Source organism: Equus quagga, chromosome 12, assembly GCF_021613505.1.
Source record: "Equus quagga isolate Etosha38 chromosome 12, UCLA_HA_Equagga_1.0, whole genome shotgun sequence".
Classification (NCBI taxonomy): Eukaryota; Metazoa; Chordata; class Mammalia; order Perissodactyla; family Equidae; genus Equus; species Equus quagga.
In genome coordinates, this window is record NC_060278.1 from 87,885,251 (window position 1) to 87,909,183 (window position 23,933).

A 23,933-nucleotide genomic window follows, 5' to 3' on the forward strand; every position below is an offset into this window, starting at 1 on the left:
TTGCCTGCCCATATCTCTTTTCCTCTTCTTCAGGTAACAGCCTTATTTCCTTAGGAGAAAGGCCCCTCCCCACTTTCTACATGGTTCTGCTGGGGCTGCCAACAAGCACCTCAATCCTGGCCCCAGGCACAGGTGATTAAGCCTAGCCAACAGTTTCTCATCCCCCTCACTTCAGTGGAAGACCCAAGTTGTAGAAATGTCATCCTAAAGCTGTGATCAGTGGAAGAACATGAGGCCACACACAGATGTCAAGATGAGAAATGGACAGCCTAACTCTCTTCAGCCCCTGAATTCATCTGTGCTTTCCAGGTAAGTGAGACAACAAAGGATCTTTCTGCTAGCCTGAGTGGGTCACTTTCACCTGCAATCAAAGTATTTTGGACTAATACAAATAAATATACCACCCATTTCAGAGTTACCATAAAAATTAAATATGCCTGGTAGACAGTAAGTTTCAAATAAGTATTTGCTGGATGAACAAAGAAATGATGACCACACAGCAAGCACTCACAAATACTAATTTCCTTCTTTTTTCTACCCCCATCTCAGAGATTTTACAGGAACCAAACGAAACAATGCATAATTCTTTATAAAGTGCTTTCAAACAAGTGTAAGAGTATAATTATTTCTATTCTAATCAGACTGTGAGAAGATCAAGAATACAAAACATTTTTTATTAAATAAACTTTTGAGAATGATTTTCGATCTATAAAAAGCTGCATTGGGGTGGGCCCTGAGGCCGAGTGGTTAAGTTCGTGTGCTCTGCTTCGGCTGCCCAGGGTTTTGCCAGTTCGGATCCTGAGCACGGACATGGCATCACTCATCAAGCCATGCTGAGGCGGCGTCCCACATGCCACAACTAGAAGGACCCAGAGCTAAAAATATACAACTATGTACCAGGGGGCTTTGGGGAGAAAAAGGAAAAATTTAAAATCTTAAAAAAAAAAAGCTGCATAGACAAAACATCCCTTCTTACAGGTAAAGATTCAGCTTATTTGATGCCTATTATATTTTAGAATGACTTATTTTTGATATAATAATCAAAACTTCACCTCTATATCACGTCTTTTTATGATCAAATATAAGTTGCATGGGTTTTAACTGCAGCTAGAGCTGGTGATCTAAATTCAAATTTGGATCCACCTCCCCAAGCCAAAGTCTGGACATGGTAACCCCAGACCTACTGAATCAGAAACTCTAGGGGTGGGGCCCAGCATGCTGTGTTTTAACAAGCCTTCCAGGTGATTCTGATACACACTCAAGTTTGAGAACCGCTGCCCTAGCATGTCTCCTCACTCTTTCCAGCCCTCTCCCAACCATCAAGCCCAGTCCCTTCATCTTCTTACGTTAGTCATAATTATCAACAACCACAAGGCTACTTCCATGAACCAGCAATATAAGACCTTTTAAATGCTGCTCAAAAAGAATGTCATCCCAATCCCAGGGCACAGTGTTGACCTCCTAAATTAAGCAAGCACTGCCACAAAACAAGCATGAATAAAGCCCAGAAGGACATACACAGGTAACTTAATAGTGATTAAATCTGGGTGGTGGGATTGTAGGTGATTTTTTTCTTCTTTGCGCTTTTTCTGAACTTCCCAAATTTTCAACAGCTTATGCAATAAAAACAGGCTATTTTAAAAAGTAGACTAAAGAAGAAAAAGAACCAGGTATCTTGTGACACCTGGAGCCCCTGAATGCAGCCTCTTGAAGGCCCCTAAGAGTTACCTTGAGGATGTTTTGGCACTCAACGAAGTCACTGTGGAGGTGGCTGGTTGCATACAGCTTAAGGAGCAGCTGAGGAATTCCACTCCATTTGGATTGTTTGTCCCTCTCTGTCAAAAAAGTCTCAGTGAACTGTGAGTCAGAAGAAAAAGAGAACAGAGGAACATTTTACTGGTGAGGAAAGAACTACTGGCATATATGGCAAAGGCGAGCAGCTCCAAACCTACCCAGGACAAATAATTCAAAGGTCTCTTTCTAGAAACCTTCACAAGCTCCCCAACAGCCTATAAGCTAATAGTCCAACTCCTTGCCTTGTGATACAACACCCTTGCTATTCTATCACCATTTTCCTCTCTATCTTCACACTCGAGGCTCAAAATGCACATGTTCTCTCTCTATGCCTCTCTGCACATGTTCTTCCCCTGCCTAAAATGTCTTCTCCCTGTCTTTTCTATCTGGAAAGCTCCTTTTGTTTCTTCAAAATGCAAGCCAAACAACCAAAAATTTTCCTTGATGGGCCTTCCCCTCTCTCCTTTCTAAGTGCATAGGTGCCCCTTCTCTGGGGCCTTATCTAACATTTATCCTATTGTATCAATACCTGGTTCATTTGTCCCCTTCTTCTGTAGATCTCAAGCTCCTGCAGAGTAGGTACAAGGTTGTGTTTATCACGAATGCCTTCTTTCTCTCAAAGAATGCTAAGCACACAGCAGGGACTCAGTAAATGTTTGAAGGCATGAGCAATAGCCTTCTAGTCTAATGAGAGGATCATTAATCAATTACGGCACAGTTTCCACTAACACTTTTGGGACATACCATTCCCAGGGGCCACATGTGAATTATTTTCATGTACACTTGTCCCTCAATCAGATCAAAAGCTCCTTGTAACTATTATTACAGGACATACCGGTCTTCAATAATGTCTTAGTCTATCCTGATGCATTATCTGTCCTATGATCTTGTACAAGTCCCATTATCCTTCTCAGCTTGTTTTCTTAGATTGTAAAAATAAGATAATACCGGGGTAACATGAGGCAGTGAGATGTTTGTGAGAGTGATTTGTATTAGGGTGGACCATATGAAATTACCATTTCTGTAGGTCAAAAATAATGAGTATCAGCCATTTCCTATCGTTCAAGCAAGCTCAAACCAAGGCAAGCCCAAAAACAATGGAAAAACATCTGTCCTTTCCTTGAAAGGAAAAAAAAGAAAACAAACAAGGTTTTATGGGACTTAGCAAAAGGAGTGGTACAAATTTTAGCTGTAAACATTTATATTAAAAAAGGAGAGAGATCTCAGATCAATTACCTAAACTTCCACTGTAAGAAACTAGAAAAAGGAGTAAACCAAACCCAAAGCAAGCACTAGGAAATATAGATTACTGTGAAAATCAATGATATAGACAACAGAACAGGAGAAAAATCAACAAAATTAAAAGTTGGTTCTTTGAAAAGATCAACGAAATTGAAAACTTCAGTTATACTGACCAACTTACACTGACCCAAATGACTAAATTCAGGAATGAAACAGGGGACATTACTACCAACCTTACAGAAACAAATTGGTTTACAAGGGAGTACTAGGAACAACTGTATGCCAACAAACTACATAACCTAGACAAAAGGGACAAATTCCTAGAAAGATACAAACAAAAGAAACTGACTCAAGAAGAAATAGAACATCTGACAGATCTACAACAATTAAAGAGATCAAATTAGTGATTTAATAAAAAGGAAAGAAAGAAAGAAGGAAAAGCCCAAGTCCAGAGGCTTCACTGGTAATTCTACCAAACACTTAAAGAGAAATTAACAATACTTCACAGACTCTTCCATAAAATAGAAGAGGAGGGAACACTTTCCAACTCATTCTGTGAGTTACCCACTCTATTATCACCCTGATACCAAAACCAGACAAAGACATCACAAGAAAACTACAGACCAGTATCTCTGATGAATACAGACACAAAAATCCCCAGAATACTAGTAGCAAACCAAATCCAGCCACACCTACAATGGATTATACACTAAGACCAAGTGAGATGTATCCCAAGAATACAAGGTTGTTCAGCGTGTGAAAATGAATCAAGTTAATCAACCTGATAAAGGGTGTTTACAAAAATCCACAGCTATCATCATAATTAACAGTGAAAGCCTGAATGCTTTCCCACTAAGATCAAGAAAAAGACAAGGATGTTGATCTTCACCACTACTATTTATATTGTACTAGAGATTCTAGTCAGAGCAATCAGGCAACAAAACAAAACAAAACACCCCAAACCAGAAATAACGCATATAAAGAAATAAAGAAATAAACCAGAAATAAAGCAGATAAAGGCATACAGATTGAAAAGGAAGAAATACAACTATCTCTATTTGCAGATGCCATGATCTTGTACATAGAGTATATTAAGGAACCCACAAAAACACTATTAGAGTTAATAAATGAGTTCAGCAAGGCTGCAGGATACAAAATCAGTATAGAGAAATCAGCTTAATTTCTATACACTTGCAACAAACAATCCAAAAATGAAATTAAGAAAACAATCCCATTTATGAGATCAAAAAGGAATAAATTTAACAAAAGGAATATAAGACTTGTACAATGAAACTACAAAACATCACTGAAAGAAATTAAAGAAGGCCTAAATAAATGGAAAGTCATCCACCTTCACAGACTGGAAGACTTAGTATTGCTAAAATGGCAATATTCCCCATATTGATTCAATGTAGTTCCTATAAAAATCCCAGCTGGCTTAAATGCAGAAATTAACAAGCTGATCCTAAAATTTAAATGGAAACACGAGAGACGGAGCATAGTCAAAATAATATCGAAAGAGAAGAACAAAGTTGGAAGAATCACACTTCCTGATTTCCAAATTTATTACAAGTTTATAATAAGCAAGACTGGCATAAGAATAGACATCTAGATCAAAGGAATAGTACTGAGATTCCAAAAATAAACCCTCACATTGATGGTCAACTGATTTTTGACAACAGTATCAACACAATTCAATGAGGAAAAAAAAGTCTTTTCAACAAATGTCGCTGGGACAACTGGCATTCATAAGCAAAAGAATGAAGATGAACTCCTTCTTCACACCATACACAAAAATTAACTCAAAATGGGTCATGTAAAAGTGAAAACTATAAAACTCTTAGAAGAAAACATAGGTATAAATTTCATAACCTTAGATTAGGTAATGGTTTCTTATATCTGACATCTAAAGCACAAGCAAGCAAAAGAAAAACAGATAAATTCAGCTTCATCAATATCAAAAATTTTGTGCTTCAAAGGACACTATCAAGAAAGTGAAAAGACAATCCAAGGAATGAGAGAAAATATTTGTAAATCATCCATCTGATAAGGGTCTAGGATCCAGCAATATAAAGAACTCTCAAAATCAACAATAAACAGACAAATAATCCAACTATAAAATGAGTAATGGGCTAAAAATCAAACACTGTAACAGAAATGAAGAACATCTCTGATAGCTCATCAGTAGACTGGACATGGCCGAGGAATCGTTGATCTTGAAGATATGTCAACAGAAACTTCCAAACTGAAATACAAAGAGAAAAAAATGAAAAAAAAACAAAAACAGAATATCTAAGAACTGTGAGACAATTATAAAAAGTGTATTGTGTAATTGGAATACTAGAAGAAGAAAAAAGAGAAAAAAATATTTGAAATAATAATAGCTGAGAATTTTCCAAAATTAATGACAGACACCAAACCACAGATCCAGGACACTCAGAAAACACCAAGCAGGATAAATATCAAAAAATCTACACCTATACATAACATAACCAAACTCAGAAAACCAAAGACAAAGAGAAAAACCTTGAAAGACGTCAGAGAGGGAAAAAAACTCTCTAAGCCATTATATCAGACTTCTCATCAAACATCATGCAAGCAAGAAGAGAGCAGAGTGAAATATTTTAAACAGTTGAAAAACAGAAACTAGTTACCAACCTAGAATTCTGTATCCAGTGAAATTATCCTTCAAAAATGAAGGAGAAATAAAGACTTTCTCAGATGAACAAAAACTGAGGGAATTTTAGCCTGCAGACCTGCCCTACAAGAAATGTTAAAAGTTCTTCAGAGAGAAGGAAAATGATATGGATCAGAAATCCAGATATACATAAAGAGCATCAAAGAAGGAATAAACACACATAAAATAACAATCTTTTACTTTTCTTAACCTGAATGAATTTAACAGATAACCATTCAAAGCAGTATAGTAACAATATGTTGAGTGATTACAGCATATGGCTAGGTGAAAAGAACGACAGCAATGTTATAAGGAATGGGAAGGAGGAATTGGGAATACTCTGTTATAAGGTACTTATACCACCCATGAAGTAGTAGTGTTACTGAAAGTGGACTTAGATTCATTGTAAATACATATTGCAAACTCTAGGACCAACACTAAAAATGTTTTTAAAAGAAGTTTAATTGATACACTAAGAGATATAATAGAATCATATAAAATGCTCAAACCCAGAGAACACAGAAAAAGGGGAAGATAAAAAAGAAACAAAGAACAAATTATCAAGTAGGAAACAGTTAGACACATGGTAAATATTAATCCACCTATATCAATAATCACTGTAATGACCTAAACACACCAAATAAAAGATAGAAACTGTTAAAGTGGATTAAAAAAAAAGACCCTACTACATGTCTAAAAGAAACACACTTTAAATATAAAGATATATATGGGTTAAAAGGGGTAAAGATAAACCATGTTAACACTAATCAAAAGAAAGCTGGAGTAGTTATATTAATCTCAGACAAGGCAGACTTCAGAAAAAGGCAAAGTGTCAAGAATAAAGAGGGTCACTGCATAATAATGAAGAGGTCAATTCTCCAAGAAAACAACAATCCTTAATGTGTATGCACATAACGACAGCACATCAAAATATATGAGGCAACAACTGACAGAACTGCAAGAAGAAACAGACAAATCCCTCTTTATAGTTAGATTTCGACACACCTCTAATAGGCAGAAAATCAGTAAGGACATAGTGACCTGAAATGCACTGTCAATCAACTAGATATAAGTGACATTTACAGAATATTTCATTCAGTGGCAGAATACATATTCTTCTCAAGCTCCCATGGAACATTCAGCAAGACAGACCACATTCTGGGCCATAAAACATATCTTAACAAATTTAAAAGAATAGAAATCATACAAACTATGGTCTCAGACCACAATGGAATTAAACTAGAAATTGATAGCAGAAAGATAATTGGAAATCCCAAAATATTTGGTGATTAAACAGCACACTTCTAAATAACATACGGGTCAAAGAAGTCTCAGAGAAAAAGTATTTTGAACTAAATAAAAATGAAAATACCACTTATCAAAATCTGTGGGATGCAGTAAAAGCAGTGCTTAGAGGGAAATTTATAGTATTGAATGCATATATTAGAAAAGAAAACCTAAAATCAATAATTTAAGCTCTCACCTTAGTAAACTAACCATAGCAATTTAAGCAGAAGAAAAGAAATAATAAAAAGTAGAGCAGAAATCATTGATATCGAAAACAGGAAATCCCTAGAGAAAATTAACAAAACCAAAAGCCAATTCTTTCAAAAGATCAATAAAATTGATAAACCTCTAGCCAGCCTAATCAAGAAAAAAAGAGAACAGACACTAATCACTAATATCAGAGATGTAAGAGAGGTAACACCTATGTCCATAGCAGCATTATTGACTATAGCAAAAAAGTGGAAACAACCTAAGCATCCTCAGCTTATGAATGGATAAACAAAATGTGGTATATACATACAGTGGAATATTTTTCAGCTTTAAAAAGGAAAGAAATGTTGACATGTACTACAACATGCATGAACCTTGAGGACATTATGCTACATGAAATAAGCCAGTCACAAAAAGACAAATACTGTACCATCCCACTTATATGCAGTTCCTAGAGCAGTCAAATTCATAGAGACAGAAAGTAGAATGGTGGTGCCAGGACCTGGGGGCGGGGGAGCAGGGAATGGGGAGTTGTTGTTTAACAGGTACACAGTTTCAGTTTTCCAAGATGAAGAGTTCTAGAGACTGGTTGTATAACAATATGAACGTACTTAACAGTACTGTACACCTAAAAATGATTAAGATGGTAAATTCACATTATGTATATTTTACCACAATTTAAAATAAAAGAACTATAAGAGGGGTCATCCTTACTGATCCCTTAAACACTGAAAGGATAATAAAGGAACATTATTAACAACTACATGCCCACAAATTTGATTACTTAAACAGACCATTCCTTGAAAGACACAAACTGTCAAAACTCACCTAAGGACAAACAGATGTGCTAATAAGCCTGTATCTATTAAAGAAACTGGGCAAAGCCTCTGAATATACACTTTTTTGAGGAAGATATATGGATGGCCAATAAGAACACGAAAAGATGCTAAACATCACCAGCCATCAGGGAAATGCAAACCAAATCCAAAATAAGAGGCCACTTCAAACCCACTAGGAAGGTTATAATTAAAACACAGATAATAAGAAGTACTGATGAGGATATGGAGAAATTGGACTCCTCATACATGGAGGAATGTAAAATGAGAATGTAAAATGGTGCAGCCACTTTGGGAAGAAGAGGCTGGTGTTTCTCAAAAAGTTAAACAGAGAATTACCATATGACCCAGCAATCCCACTCCTGGGTAGAGGGCCAAAAAAATAAAAACATATGTCCACACAAAAACTTGTACACAAACATTCATAGCAGCATTATTCATAATAACCCAAAAGTGAAAAAAACCCAATGTCTACCAACTAATGAATGGATAATATGTAATATATACCCATATAATGGAAAATTATTTGGCAATAAAAAGGAACGACGTACTGATACTTGCTACAAATAGACAAATCTTAAGAATCTTATGCTTAGTGAAAGAAGTCATCCACAAAAGGCCCCATATTGTTTGACTCTATTAATATGAAGTGTCCAGAATAGGTAAATCCATAAAGGCAGAAAGTAGATGAGGAACTGCCTAGGGTTGAGAGAGGGTAGGGGGTGGTGGGTATTGGGGAGTGTCTACTAATGGGTATGGGGTTTCTTTTGGGGGTGATGAAATGTTCTAAAATTTATTGCGGGGGTCGCTGCATAACTTCGTGTACACAGTAAAAATTACTGACTTGTACACTTTAATTGGGTGACGTGTAGTATGTGAATTATATCTCAATAAAGCTGTTAAAAAAATTAATTATGGACATAAAGGAACTCTTAAAACAATCATGGTGATGGTCACCTAACTATAAATTTGCTAAAAATCACTGAATTGGATACTTCAATGGGTAAATTTTACAGTAAATCAATTATACCTCAATAAAGCTGTTTTTTAAAAAAGGAACATTAAGAAAATAAAAAGAAAAGAAAGAAGAGAAAAGGGAACAGAGAACAGGGAGGACATTTAAAAAGCAAATACTATATTAAGCAGGTATATTTAACCCCCCAAATATTAGTTATTACATTAAATGTAAAAGTACTAAATGCTCCAATTAAAAGACAAAGTGTGTTATACTGCTTACCAGAGAAACATCTTATAGAAAGGCTGAAAGTAAAAGAATGGGAAACAATACACAATGTAAACACACACTAAAAGAAGGGTGGCGTAAGTGTATTAAAATCAGCATAAGAGACTTATGGCAAAAAGCATTAACAGAGGTAAAGACACTTTATAAGGTAAAAAGGTGGACCAGGACAATGTGACAGTTCTAAATTTGAATGTACCTAATAAACAGCTTCAACATATATAAAGCAAAAATTGACAGGGCTAAAAAGAGAAAAAGACAAACCCAGAATCATAGAAGATGTTTATAACTTCTCTCAGAAACTGATATATGTAGACAAAAAATTAGTAAGGATATAGAATATTTTAACACAATTAAACAAAAAACACATCTACAGCACTACATCTAATAACTAATCTCTATACATTTTTTGCAAGTATACAGAGAACATTTATAAAATGACCAGCTGCTAGGCCATAGAGCAAATTTCAACACATTTAAAAGAACTGAAATACAGACTATGTTTTCTGACCACAGTGCAATTAACCTAAAATCTGTAACAGAAAGATAACTATAAAACTCCCATGTCTGGAAACTAAGAAATATACTTCTGGGCCAGCCCTTGGCCTAGTGGTTAAATTTGGCGTGCTCTGCTTTGGTGGCCCAGGTTTGTGTGTTCAGACCTGAGGCATGGACCTATACCACTCATTAGCCACGCTGTAGCAGTGACCCACATATAAAGTAGAGGAGAACTGGCACGATGTCAGCTCAGGGCTAATCTTTCTCAGCAAAAAAAAAAGAAAAAGGGGGGGGTGAAGGGGAGCACTTATGTGGTGACAGGCAAGAAATACATACAACTGAAATCTCTCATCGATGTAAACTATTATGAACTCAATAAAAAAAAAACTTCTAAAAAATGCATAGGTCAAAGAAGAAATCCAAGTAGAAATTTGTAAACATTCTGACATAAATGAGAATGAAAATACTTCTATTAAAACCTGTAGGGTGCAACTAAAGCTATGACTAGTGGCCAGATAAACCTGATACTAAAACCTGTTGAAAGGAAAATTATAGGCCATTCTCACTCATGAACAAAGAAAAAAAATCCTAATAAAAAAAATTAGTGACAAGTCAGCCCAGTGGCATAGTGGTTAAGTTTGCCTGTTCTGTTTCAGCAGTCTGGGGTTCGCGGGTTTGGATCCTGGGCACGGACCTACACACCACTCATCAAGCCATGCTGCAGCAGTGTCCCACATACAAAATAGAGGAAGACTGGAACAGATGTTAGCTCAGCAACAATCTTCCTCAAGCAAAAAGAGGAAGACTGGCAACAGATGTTAGCTCAGGGCCAATCTTCACACACTCACACACACACACACACACACACTCACAAGTCAAATACCAAGGAATAAATCTAACAAAACTTATGAAGACTACTACATAAAATACTATAAAACACTATCAAGAGAGATTAAGGAAGACCAACCAAAGAAAAAGAGGGAGAGAAGAAGGGGGAGAGAGAACGAATGTATTGTATTCAATAGATTGAATGCAATCCCAATTAAAATTCTGTTGTAAAAATGTACAAGCTCATTCTGAAATGTATATGGAAATGGCGAAGAGCCAAGGAAATCTTGAAGATAACTAAGTAGGAGAAACTACTCCTACTCAATATACTAGAGCCAAGTCAACACATATAAAGTTAGAGAAAACAAGACAATGTGCTATCAGCATAAGGATAAATGGATAGACCAGTGAAACAGAACAGGCATGAAAACAGACACTACAGAGCACTGGGGGAAAAAAGAGACTTTTCAATAAATTCAACTTTGTTGGGTCAACTGGATGTCTCTATGGAAAAGCTCACACCACACCCAAAAATAAATTCCAAGTGGCACATACACTTAAAGGTAAAAGGCCAAACAATAAAGCTTTTAAAAGACAAACAGAATATCTTCATGACCTTAGGGTAGGTAAAGATTTCTTAGACAGAATACAAAAAGCACTAACCATAAAGGAAAATAGTGATATTGTGAGTTGTAGAACAGTGAGTTGTACTAAAATTAAGCACTTCCGTTCATCAAAAGATCTTTTTAGAGACTAAAAAGGTAAGCCACCAAATGAGAGAAAATATTTGCAAAACATCATTACAAAGGGCTCACATCCAGGAAATGGAGAGAACTTCAATAAAAAAAGAAAAAAGAAAAAACCCAACAGAAAAATGTGCAAAAGATTTAAACAGGCAATCCACAAAAGAAGATGTCCAAATGGCCAATACACTTCTGAAAAGGTGCTCAACCTCATTAGTCATCAGGGAAACACAAACTAAAACCATAATGAGACACCACTGCACACACATTAGAATGGCCAAAATTAAAATGACTAACAACATCATGGGTTAGCGAGAACATGGAACAACAGGAACTCTCATACACTGCTGGTGGGAGCGTAAATTAGTACAACCACTCAGGAAACTTGCTCAGTAATAGCTACTGATGCTGAACCTATGTATATCCTATAAACCCAGCAATTCTACTTCTAAGTATATACCCAAAAGACATTGTGTGGAAATACATCAGGAGACATGTACAAGAATGTTCATATAAGCATTATTCATAATTGTCCACAACTGGGAAGATCCCAAACAGTCATCCAAAATAGAATGAAGTGTGGTTTGTTAATATAACAGAATACTATACAGCAATGAAAATGAATGAACTACAGCTTCACCATCATCATGGATGAATCTAAGTGTTAACTGAAGGAAGGCAGACTCAGTACATACCGTTTGATTCTATTTCTCTAAAAGCATAAAAGCTAGCACAACCAAACGCATGTTAGAAGTCAGGCTAGTAATTTTATTTGGACAAGAGGAAGAGTAGAGTGGTTGACAGGGGATACAGAGGTGACCTGGTGGCTGCTAATTAGTTGATGGTTTTGTTATTGTTCATTGAGCTATACATTTATTTTTTGTGCATTTTTATTTGTTTGTTCTATTTCAACACAAAGTTTTTTTAAAGGCCTCAAACAAAATAATCTATATGTACTGATTATGGAAGGACCTCTAAGATACATTTTTAAGTGAAAAAAGCTAGATGCACAACAGTGTGTATAGTACAATACCAGTTGTGTGAGGAAAAAAGATACACAGACACATTTGCTTTTCCAAATTCAGAATGTGTCTAGAGGGATACACAAGAAATCAATAACCATAGTTATCTCTGGGAGTAGAAGTGGAGGGTGCTAGTAAAGGTGGTAGTGGGCTTTTTGCAAGGGAGACTTACTTTTCTCTGTAACCCTTTTGCATATGTGCATTTTCTATTCAAAACACATATTACCTCTGGTGAGGAGGGACTGACGTGAAAGGGGCACTAACTGTATTGGTAATTTCTTAAGTTTGACAGTGGGTGCACAGTTATTGTGGTAATACTGTGGTATTACTTATTACAGTTTTTCTGTTTTATTTTCTTGTGAGGAAGATTGGCCCTGAGCTAACATCTGTTGCTAATCTTCCTCTTTTTTTGCTTTTTGGTTTTTTTTTTTTTGCTTGAGGAAGATTGTCCCTGAGCTAACATCCATGCCAATCTTCCTCTATTTTGTACATGGGTCACCGCCACAGCATGGCTTAGTGAAAGGTGTGTAGGTCTGTGTCCAGGATCCAAACCCCCTAAACCCTGGGCCGCCAAAGCAGAGCACACAAACTTAACCACTATGCCACCAGGCTGGCCCCTATTACGGCTTTTTTTTTTAGGTCAAATATTTAATAATAAACTTTTTTTAAAAAACATGTTGCTGCACAACGGCACACCGTGGAGGTTCAATAAACGTTCACTACCTTCCACACCCTATTCCCAACATATCTAAACTTGTCTCCCACCTACCTCCCATACAGGCATTTCACTTTCTCTCCCCAGTCCTTTTTTTTTTTTTTTTTTTTTTTGGTTGCTGCTTCTTCTCCCCAAAGCCCCTTAGTACATAGTTGTATATTCTAGTTGTAGATCCTTCTAGTTCTGCTATGTGGGACGCCACCTCAGCACGGCTTGACAAGCAGTGCTAGGTCTGCGCCCAGGATCCAAAACTGGCAAAACCCCAGGCCGCTGAAGCGGAGTGCATGAACTGAACCACTTGGCCACAGGGCCGGCCCCTCTCCAGTCTTCTAATGGCCGCTTATGAGGACTTTCTTAGCAGTGTTCTTAGTGCCAGAAATATCTCTGCTACTCTGTTCAAATTCTACTCATTCTTGAGAACCAACTCAAGTCTCAGCAATTTCATGAAGCTCTCTAAAACAATCACAGCCCAAACTTCATAGGAGAGAAAATGTCTCTTAAAAATAGGAAGACACTAAGAGAACATTTAGTGCAAACATTTTGCAGAGAGGGTTAATGTCAGAGGATAGACATGACTTTTTTATAGTCATTATATATTTTAATGTATATCTACACAAAGTGACCATGGAATAACATCATTAAAAATTTAAGGGAAAATAACTTCCAAATTAGAATTCTATACCCAGCTAAATGAAACAGAAAAGTCTAAGAATAAAAGACATTTTCAGACATGCAAGCTTAAAAAAAATGTTACCTCCCATGTACTCTGTCTTAAGAGGCTACTAGACAAGGTACTCCCCCAAGAAAAAGGAAGACAGGATTCAGGAACAAAGGATCTAAAACACGAGAAAAAGAAGTAAAATTCTCTGAATTTGGTGAAGGGAAACCCCAAGAATTCATCTGTACAGCTGTCCTAGCAACTAACTAGTCCAAACTGGAGGAGGATGGAGAGTTCCAAGGATTTCTTTTTCAAAAAAAGAGGAAAAAGAAAAGAAAAATAATAATAAAAAAAGAGGAGTTTTAGAATTTGAGAATAAATTGTAAGGACACAAAAAGCAAAGCAAATTTTAAAAGAATGATTATTCTAGTGGAAGAAGCCAGGCTCAAAAGGCTATATACAGCATGATTCCATTCCTATGACAGTCTGTAAAAGGGCATGAGAAAGGACAGAAGACGACCAGTGGCCAGAGGACGGGGTGAGGAAGGGGTGGATTTTATGAAGGGACTTTCTATATCCTGACTGTAGTGGTGGTCACACAACTGCATGTGTCTGTCAAAACTCACAGAACTATACACTAAAAATGGTGATTTCTACTACATTTCTATTTATATTTCAATTTAAAAAATAAGGGGTATACGGTAGTTTTTAACTCTAAGAGAAAAAATTATACAAAACAAATATAATTGTATACTATATGGTTTTGCCATAAACAATTATAGCATTACCACCATCATAATGTAAATACCACCAACAGACAAAACTGTGATATAACTACATTAAGAGAATGATGGAGACAAAGTATGTGACATAGGGTGCTGTGAATTAAATCCTAATCTTTTGGAAGAGGAAGAAAACAGACAACATCTAAAATTGAAAAGTCAAGGAACAGCCTTACAAGCACATTATTTAGAAATACTGGCTCTCCTGTCTCCTGGACCCTTCCCCTGCAACAGAAACAGTTACAGTTTCGGACAGCGGTTGCCTGGCAAGGGGCGAATCTGTGGGTGAAAAGTGGGGCAGGGCTCTGCTGTTTTTTGTTACAAGGCTCACAATACTCAGATTCTCCCAATCATATTCCAAATATTCAGCTTCACAAGAAATTCCTTTTACTACCTCTACATTGTCTTACAAGGCATTTAGTCTCCTTTAAAAATAATCATTGGGATTTGTTTTCCTTGTGAACAGCTGAGTACTGTGATGAAAGAGGCCCCATCCAGTCATCTTCAAAGTTGAATTACTGGCAGGTGTTGTATGGGTTTTTCCTCTTGGAGTACTTGTGGTTTGACAGTTTATAGCAGTGATAATCTCTTACATCATGCCACCTAAGCTATCAACCTGTTTAGTGAATATGACATTTCCAGACATTTCCAGTTTTTATCGGTTGTCTTCACTGCTCTTCTTTTTAAATAATTAAAGACTGAATTCCATAAACATAAATGTATACCTTATTTGTTAGTCCTAAGATATCTAATGCCTCAAAATACTATATTAAGTGCAGGTAAATAGCTGTGTTAAAGAATAATTAATGAAGATTAAACACCTTGTTAGGTTATTCTGATAACAAACATTAACCAATTAATACTTGTTTCTACTTTAACGGGATTTGTTTTTTTCAATATAATTAAGACTGAATTTTATGATTTGTAAATTCATAAACTTCCTGTTAAAATCAATGGTATTCATATTTTTTAATTTATGAGAATTTATCCTATCCAGGGTTTTTTCAGTATCAAATTACTCTTGACAGGCAAGGGAAGACTGTATTTGACTTAAACCCCTAGGTTTCACAAATACTCATGCTTAGAATGAGACTAAAACAAGTAATGCCTACTGAAATTTAAAAATAAATAAAAAGGAAGGGTCAAATCTAAAGAAAAACTATGAAGTAACACTCAGGTAGAATTCAGATATGTCAGTAGTCATGAAGGAAGCAATGACTGGCATTTGGGAAACAAAATGAGGATGCCATAACCTAGCTTGTCCCCAGATGGCCAAACCGAAGCAACATCTCTAGGGGTCGTGGGTCATGACCCGTGTGAGTTACTGTGCCCTGAGCCTAGGGTTTTCCTAGTCTATCCCTTCCCCTCAACTCCTACTGATCATGCAGGGCCTTGTGTACCCATGGTAAGGAATCAGAATGTGATTCTAACTGCAGTGGGATGCCACTGAAGAGTTTTAAACAAGAGATTATGAGACCTGATTTGCTTTAAGGATCAAATGTGCTGATAAATGTGAACAGGCTCTGTAAACACCAGCGTCATACCAGTATATTTTATGATCTTGACACAGGGCAAACTGAAAGGGAGAGATGAAAATACAGCACACTAAAATCCAAGTAGGACGGGCCCATTCTAAATCATGTGGCCCAGGGGCCGGCCCCGTGGCCAAGTGGTTGAGTTCACGCACTTCGCTTCGGCAGCCCAGGGTTCGGATCCTGGGCGCAGACATGGCACCGCTCATTAGGCCATGTTGAGGCAGCGTCCCACATGCCATAGCTAGAAGGACCCGCAACTAGAATGTGCAGCTATGTACTGGGGGGATCTGGGGAGAAAAAAAGTAGGGGGAAAAAAAGAGGATTGGTAACAGTTGTTAGCTCAGGTACGAATCTTTAAAAAAAATTAAAAATAAATAAATCATGTGGCCCAGAGTCTTCTCCCAGGCTTCTCTTAAGTCCCATTTAGAGAAATGGGGAAGACTTCAGGAAGATGAGGTTTGGTGGAAGATGAATCAAGAATTTTATTTGACATATTAAGTTTGAGATGCTCATTAGACATCTAAGCTGAGAAGCTTTTGGATATACCCATCTGGAGCTAAAGGGAGAAATCAGGATGGAAGCATAGATTTAGGACCCATGAGAATATAGAGTGGTTACTAAAAACAATACTAACCTTTATAGCATCTTACTATGTTTTAGACACCATTTTAAGTGCTTTATGTGTATACTCACTTGGCCCTTACCACAATCTTAGCAAGTTAGTTCCCATGACTATCCCTATTTTACAAATGAAGAAACTAAGGCATAAAGAGATTAACTTGCCCAAAGGCACAAAGAAAGTGCACCAGAGGTGGGATTCAAACCTAGGTGATCTGACTCCAGAACTCTTTAAAGCCAAAGGTCCGTTTGGGAGTGGAGAGAGGACTGAGGAGGCGGCGAACTGATCCCTCACATACAGTATTTCAATTCAAACAACTTCCTGAGTCCTGAGTATCAAGTGCCCGGCACAGTTTCAGACTCTGTAGACACAAAGAAAAATAAGACAAAGTCCTTCAAGAAGTCCAGCCTAATAACTATGAGCTTATAGCAACTATTTACTGAACATCTACTATGTGCCAAACTTTAATCAAGCTTTTTAGACATTATTACTTCACTTAATCCTCCTAAGAGCCCTATGAGGTAGATATTATTATTTCCATTTTAGAAATGAGGAAACTGAGGTTCAAAAAGGTTAAATAATGTAACCTAGGTCACTCAGCTAGTGACAGAATGATGGTTCAATCCAGGTCCATCTTACTTCAAAATCTGGTCTTTTCCAAGGAAATCTTATTACATGCTACAACACAGATGAAACTTGAGGATGATACACTAAGTGAAATAAGCCAGTCACAAAAGACAAATACTGTATCATTCCACTTATAGGAGGTATCAAAGGAGTCAAATTCACAGAAACAGAAAGTACAACAGTGGTTACCATGGGCTGGGGGAAGGGGTCAAAAGGGGAGGTGTTGTTTAACAGACACAAAGTTTTAGATTTGCAAGATGAGAAAGTTCTGGAGATCTGTTTCGCAACAATGTGAATATACTTAACACTACTGAATTGTACACTCAAAAATGGTTAAGATGGTAAGTTTCGGGTTATATGTTTACTACAACTTAAAAAAAATTTTTTTAATCTGGTTTTTCCCAGTATACCACATGCCATAATGGATATGCTTACTGTGCTATGGAAATACCTGTAAGGAAATAATTTATTCTGTAACGTGGGGAAGGTGGGGGAGGCAGTGGTGGCAAGGAAGAGATCAAGGAAAGTTACCAAGAAAGGACATATTTGAAAGATGAAGGTCTCCACTTTATCCTCACTATAGTTCTGGGATGGAATCTCCATCTCAACCTCTGAAATAGCTCCCACGCCTGTATACAACTATTGATTACCACAAGAACCAGCCTAAACCAGGCTCAGGAATATTCCAGCACTCTTCTATTGGGTGAGCTTGTCCAGTCTCCTCCCATTCCAAGTCATCCAGCACTGGAAACAAATTAAGAGTCCTAAACTGCCTCAGTCATTATGCTAAAGAACTTGTGGCTTCCTAGTGCCCTCAGAACATAGAGGATTATCAAGACGGGTGTTTAGGCAGATTACCTACTCTTTCTGAGCCTGTTTCCTCATTTCTGTTAAGAGATGAATCCTGACACTTAATTCAAAAGATTGAGGATTAAATAAAGACATGGTATACTTTGCACAATGCTTGACCCAAAGTATATCCTCAGTAAAAGTGAGTTACTTCCCTTTCAGCCTGTCCCTACGCACTCAACTCAGTATGGTATTTTGGCTTAAAGAAGGATAGCGCAAGTATTTCCAGGATCTCAAGGCAGATAGAGAAGAATGCAAGCGGGAAAAGGTTACTCATCTATGGTTATCTGATGTCCAGGGAAACACTGCTCACCCAGAACTGCTTTTTCATCTGTAATCCTCCACAACACAGACCACTTGGTCTTTATCTTTTATTCTGTCCTTTCAATCATATGAGAAATAGTGAAGTGGTTCAAAATTAAGTTTACATATATATAATGTTATACTACAAAAAATCTCACTCTCATTCTTTCCCCCATCTACCCAATTCCCACCCTACTCCGACTAACCACTTCATTAATTTCTTGGGTCTCCTTCTAAAGCTACTTTATGCAAAAGCTGCCTTTAAATTAAGCTAATGTTTTACCGGTGTTTTTGCAACATAAATTCTGGGAACATGGAGGCAAAGGGGGAGGAGCAAGGAGCCTAGGTCTTATTCATCCTGCTTTACCCTAAAGCAGTGTCCTTCATTCAGTCAAAAAAATACTAATCACATATTGGGTGCCTGTTATAAGCCAAATACTAAGTATAGCATTTATACCAACTGATTACCCTTCAACCTTTACTCGCACCAGAAATGCATTGAATACTTCACACAATTGTCTCTTCTAATCCTCACAACACCTTAAGAGGTAGGTTACTAACTATCATCGCCGTTTTACACATGAGGAAACTGAGGCACAGCAGGGTAACTTGCCTAAGCAAAAGAGAGCAGGGCTTTGAACCCAGACCTGACTCCAGAGTCCTCGCTCTTAACTATGACGCTCTACATTGGCAAAACAGACAGTCCTTGCACCCGTTGGAGCCCAGCCTAATGTGGAATACAAGCGAAAAAAAGAGCAGACAACAAAGAAATATGTAATTACAGGCTAAGAAAGTAATGTAAAGGAAAAGAATTCAGGGCTGTGACTGAATAACAATGGGGACCTACTTTAGAGTGGAGGGGATGTCAAGGAAAGGCCTAAGAGAATGACATTTATGATAGGCTGGGGAACCTTTCGGGGACTGCGATGTGACCCACCGCCCAATTCACGGGAGCGAAACTCGAGGCCGGTAGAGGCTAAAGCAAACTCGCCCAGGGTCCCCCCAGACGTGTAGACGTGGCGCAGGGAAGGGAGGATCCAGGAGTTGGGCCCAGGGCTCGTACACGCCATCAGTGCCCGATGCAGGCCAACTCTGCTGGGCCCCTAACCGAGGGCCCCTAGCCAGCCGCTGCCCACGGCCCCGCCGCGGCTGACAGCGTCCGGACTGCCCACAGGGAGTCCCCGCGGCGGGCCAAGAGAGGACGGGTCCGTACTGCGGCGGCCTCGAAAGGCCTCTTCCCCGGCCCCTCGCCAGCTCCCGCCCGGTCGGCCCCGCCCCGCCCCTCCGGGCCGGCTTCGTACCTGCACGGCCCGGACCAGGCCCCGGCCGGTCAGCTGGCCCTGCCGCAGCTGCAGCAGAATGTTACCGGGCCGCGGCCGGCCGCCCCATCCGCCCCAAGCCGCCACGGTTGCCGCCGCCCGTCGCCCTCGGCCGGCCCCAGACTCAGCAGGCGCCGGCGCCGCCGCCATGTCTCCTCGTCCGACAAACAGGAAGCAAGCAGCCCCGGGGCCGCGGAGATTTCTACGGGGCGGCGGAGGGGTCGTCGCAGCGCCCCCAGCGGGCCGACGGAGGAGGCACAAGCCGCGTGGCAGGGGCCGTGCGCGCCGCGGGGGCTACTGGGAAATGTAGTCTTGCTGTCAGGCTGGGCAGGTGCGAAAGAGCTGTGGGGCGTTTCCTGCGCCTCTTGCGTTTTGGGCCCCTCGGTCCTGCATTTAGGCGAGGTCCCTCGGGGTCGAAGATAAGTTCCTCCGTGCGCACCCTCCCATTTCTTGCCTCTTTGGAGAGGTTACAGCCAAGCTACTAGGAAAAGATCTTGGGCTCCAGGCCAGGAATCAGGCCGCCTCTCTCTCCGCCCCTGACTCGCTGCGGACCTCGACTGCCTGCCCGCCCTCAATTTCCTCGTTAGTTCATTCAATCAATAGTTCCTGGGAGCCTATTTAGCCAGTAAATAGTTCCTAGGGGCCTGCTCTGCTCCCGGCACCAAACAGGTCACTGGGAATACAGTGGTGAGCAGAACAGACTAACTAGGTCCCTGTTTTGGAATGCAGGTTACAAGGGAAGACAGCAAATCCACTCACAGATAAACGCACAATAAGGAGCTGGGCAGGTTGTGTAGCTGGATAAGTGGTTGTGAAGTTAAATGAAATAAAGGAAGGGAAAGGGATTGGTAAATTGTGACATTTTATTCTGTCAAGGGAACCTTGTCCTAATTTCTCCCTACCAGATAGTTGTGTTATCTCTACTCTGAGTCCATGTAATCATTCTTTTGGCAAACTTCTGCAGCAGAATCGCTAGTCTCCTCACCTTTTCCCCTGGAGGGGCATGAGGGGGAGGAGTCTTGTAACATAAATGAAAGAGGAGTGCTGGGTGTGATGCAATAAGGAATGGTAGAGATTGTGACTCATAATTTATAGCTCAAACCAGAACACTTTTAAGAATGAAAAGATGCTATTAATAAATACACTGGGACAGCAGACATATAGGGGGACTGTCCCCAGCAAACTTGGCTTATGGTCAACATCCTCATGCCCATCTAAAAGGAGTGGTCTCTACTTGCCTCCAGTAGATTGTTGCTGGATCTTCTAGTTATGCCAGAAAAGCCACAAATCTGGAATTTTATGTGAATTCCCCAGTTTTGAAAACTCCATGGGCCACATAAAACCCTGTCTGTTTGTGATCCTGGAACAGGGAAACCAGGAACAGATCCAAGTATACATGAAAGTTTAGCATGTGGCAAGGGAGATACTTCACATCAATGGAGAAAGAAAAAAAGTTAGGTCTTTAACTTCACACCAAAAGCTAAGCTGAATCTCAGACATATTAAAAGCTATATATAACAAAATCAAAGTATAATTCTAAAATTGGATTGTGGTGATAGTTATACAACTCTAAGTTAGATTGGATTGTACACTCAAAATGGGTGAATTTTATGATATGTAAATGATACCTCAATAAAGTTGTTAAAAATCAAAGTGTAAAAATATTAGAAGTGAAGTCTATGAGAATATTTTTATGGTTTGGGGATAAAAAAGTTCTGCTCAGTCATAAAACTCAGAATCACGAATAGGAAAAGACTGACAAGTTTGACCTCAATAACATTAAAACCTTCTGTAAAGACACTATAAACAACCATAAAAAGCAAGTGATATTTGGGGAAAGAGTCAATATCCAGAATTTATGAAGAACTTAGTGTACCCTCTGCCTGAAGTTCTCATCCCCAGGAAGCTCTCTGAATGGCTTGCTTCCTCATGGACTCCAGGTTTCTGTTCAAGGAGAGACCTTCCCTGACCATCCATATAAAACAGCATTCCTTATATTCTCCATCTTATTAGCTGTTTTGTTTATTTCTATAGCACTAGCTCCACCTGACATATAATTGTTTACTTTCTGCATCCCTCCCCCTGACTAGAGTATAATTTTGGTCTGTTTTGTTCATTGCTGCATTCATCTCCAACACCTAGAATAGTACCTGACACATAGTAGGTAGGTAATCAAATATTTATTTATTGGCTTAATGAATTAATGAACAGATGCATGAACTCTTACAAAAATACAAGGAAAAACCAAATAACACAATAGAAAAATAGGTAGAAAGGAGAAGGCAATTCACAGAAGAAAAATAAATGGCCGTTAACTGTGTAAAAAGATGCCCCTCCTCAGTTGTACTAATAGAATGCTGATGGTGAAAATATAAATTGATATATCTTTCTGGAAAGCAATTTTTTTTCTTTGGTGAGGAAGATTCTCTCTGAGCCAACATCTGTTGTCAATCTTCCTCATTTTTTGCTTGAGGAAGATACAGATCTGTGTCAATCCTCCTCTCTTTTTTATGTGGATCACCACCACAGCATGGCTTGACAAGTGGTGTAGGTCCACATCTGGGATCTGAACCAGCGAACCCGGGCCGCTGAAGCGGAGTGCACCAGAGTTACCAACAGGGCTGGCCCCTGGAAAGCAATTTTTTAGCAATATGAATTGTCATAAAGAAATCCAAACATTTTGACTCAATCATTACTCCTTTAGGAATCTCTCCTAATGATATTATTTGATATGATGATAATTTACATACAAAAATGCTTATTATTGTATTATTTGTGATAGCAAAAACAGAAATAATATAACCATAAAATAGGATCATAGTTAAATAAATTCTGGTATTTCAATAAAATGGAATACTTGAGCCATTGAATATCATTATTTACAAAATAAAATACTAAGATTTCAAATAAAATTAAACACGCACATTCTTTGATCTGCATCTAGGAATTTATGTTTTAGCAACAACTAAACAAGTATACCAAGATGTATTACTAAAATATCCAGCAAGGTATTTATATATCAAAATGTTAGAAACAATCTAAATAGCCATCAATAGGTTACTGGTTAAATGAACCATGGTTCATTGATACAGTAGAGTACCATGCAGTCACTAAAAGGAATAGATACACACACTGACATGGGAAGATGCTCATGACACAGTTAACTTAAAAAAGCTTATGCAAGACCAATATGTATCATGTAGTCCCATTTGTGTAAAAAATTATCTACTTATATAAATTTATATATGTATACACTACAAAATCTGGAAGATTATGTATAAAACAGTTAAAAGCAATTACCACTAGGGAATGAAATTAGGAGGTAGGGAAAGAAAGTTCATTTTCCTAAATTTTACACTATTATTTGCAATTTATTCTAAGCATACATAACTTTAATAATTTAAAATTAAAATGTTTTAAAAATTATATAGCTATAACTGGACAGGAAGATGCTCACCACACATTGTTGAAAGAAAAATAAAGCAAATTATAAAGGAATAGGTATATTAGGATCCCATTAACGTATAATTAGACATTCCTACTCTATATGGTTATGCACAGAATTACCCGAAAGAAACATCATCAAAAATGTCAACTGTGGCTATCACAATGTACGTAGATTTCAGGTGATTTTTTTTTTAACAATTGGCTACTGAGCTAACATCTGTTGCCAATCTTCTTTTTTTCTTCTTCTTCTTCTCCCCAGAGACCCCCAGTAGGTAGTTGTATATTCTAGTTGTAGGTCCCTCTGGTTGTGGCATGTGGGATGCTGCCTCAGCACGGCTTGATGAGCGGTGCTAGGTCTGCGCCCAGGATCCAAACTGGTGAAACCCCAGACTGCCGAAGCGGAGCATGTGAACTTAACCACTCAGCCACAGGGCTGGCCTCTCAGGTGATTTTTTAATTTTATTAATATTTTTCATTATTTTTTATATAGGCCATGTATCACTTTTACACTCGGGAAAAAAAAAGAGAAATTTTACAGTTCAAATGGCCCTTCAAGTTTCCCTTGGCACTTATCACACTGGGGACAAGTCTTCCCACCTCAGCTTTCACCCAACTACAAATGTCACTTTCCATTCCTAAATTTGTACTTTCCTCAATCCAGCCTGGCCCAGACAGTCCCCAAAGCTGGCTATTCACTGAGTC

At 38.4% G+C, this 23,933-nt stretch overlaps 1 protein-coding gene across 2 annotated transcripts in view; it reads right to left on the reverse strand.

Annotated features, from left to right (window-relative positions):
* The window catches only part of TRPC4AP (transient receptor potential cation channel subfamily C member 4 associated protein), a 69,811-nt gene extending 49,854 nt beyond the window's left edge, over positions 1-19,957 (reverse strand). For both annotated transcript variants that reach the window (XM_046678304.1, XM_046678303.1), the window contains exons 1-2: positions 19,767-19,957; positions 1,729-1,857 (exon numbers count right to left, since the gene is read on the reverse strand). In XM_046678304.1, coding sequence (XP_046534260.1) covers positions 1,729-1,857; positions 19,767-19,934 — 297 coding nt within the window. In that variant the 5' untranslated portion in view covers positions 19,935-19,957. The remainder of the gene's footprint in view (positions 1-1,728; positions 1,858-19,766) is intronic.
* Positions 19,958-23,933: the final 3,976 nt, after the last annotated feature.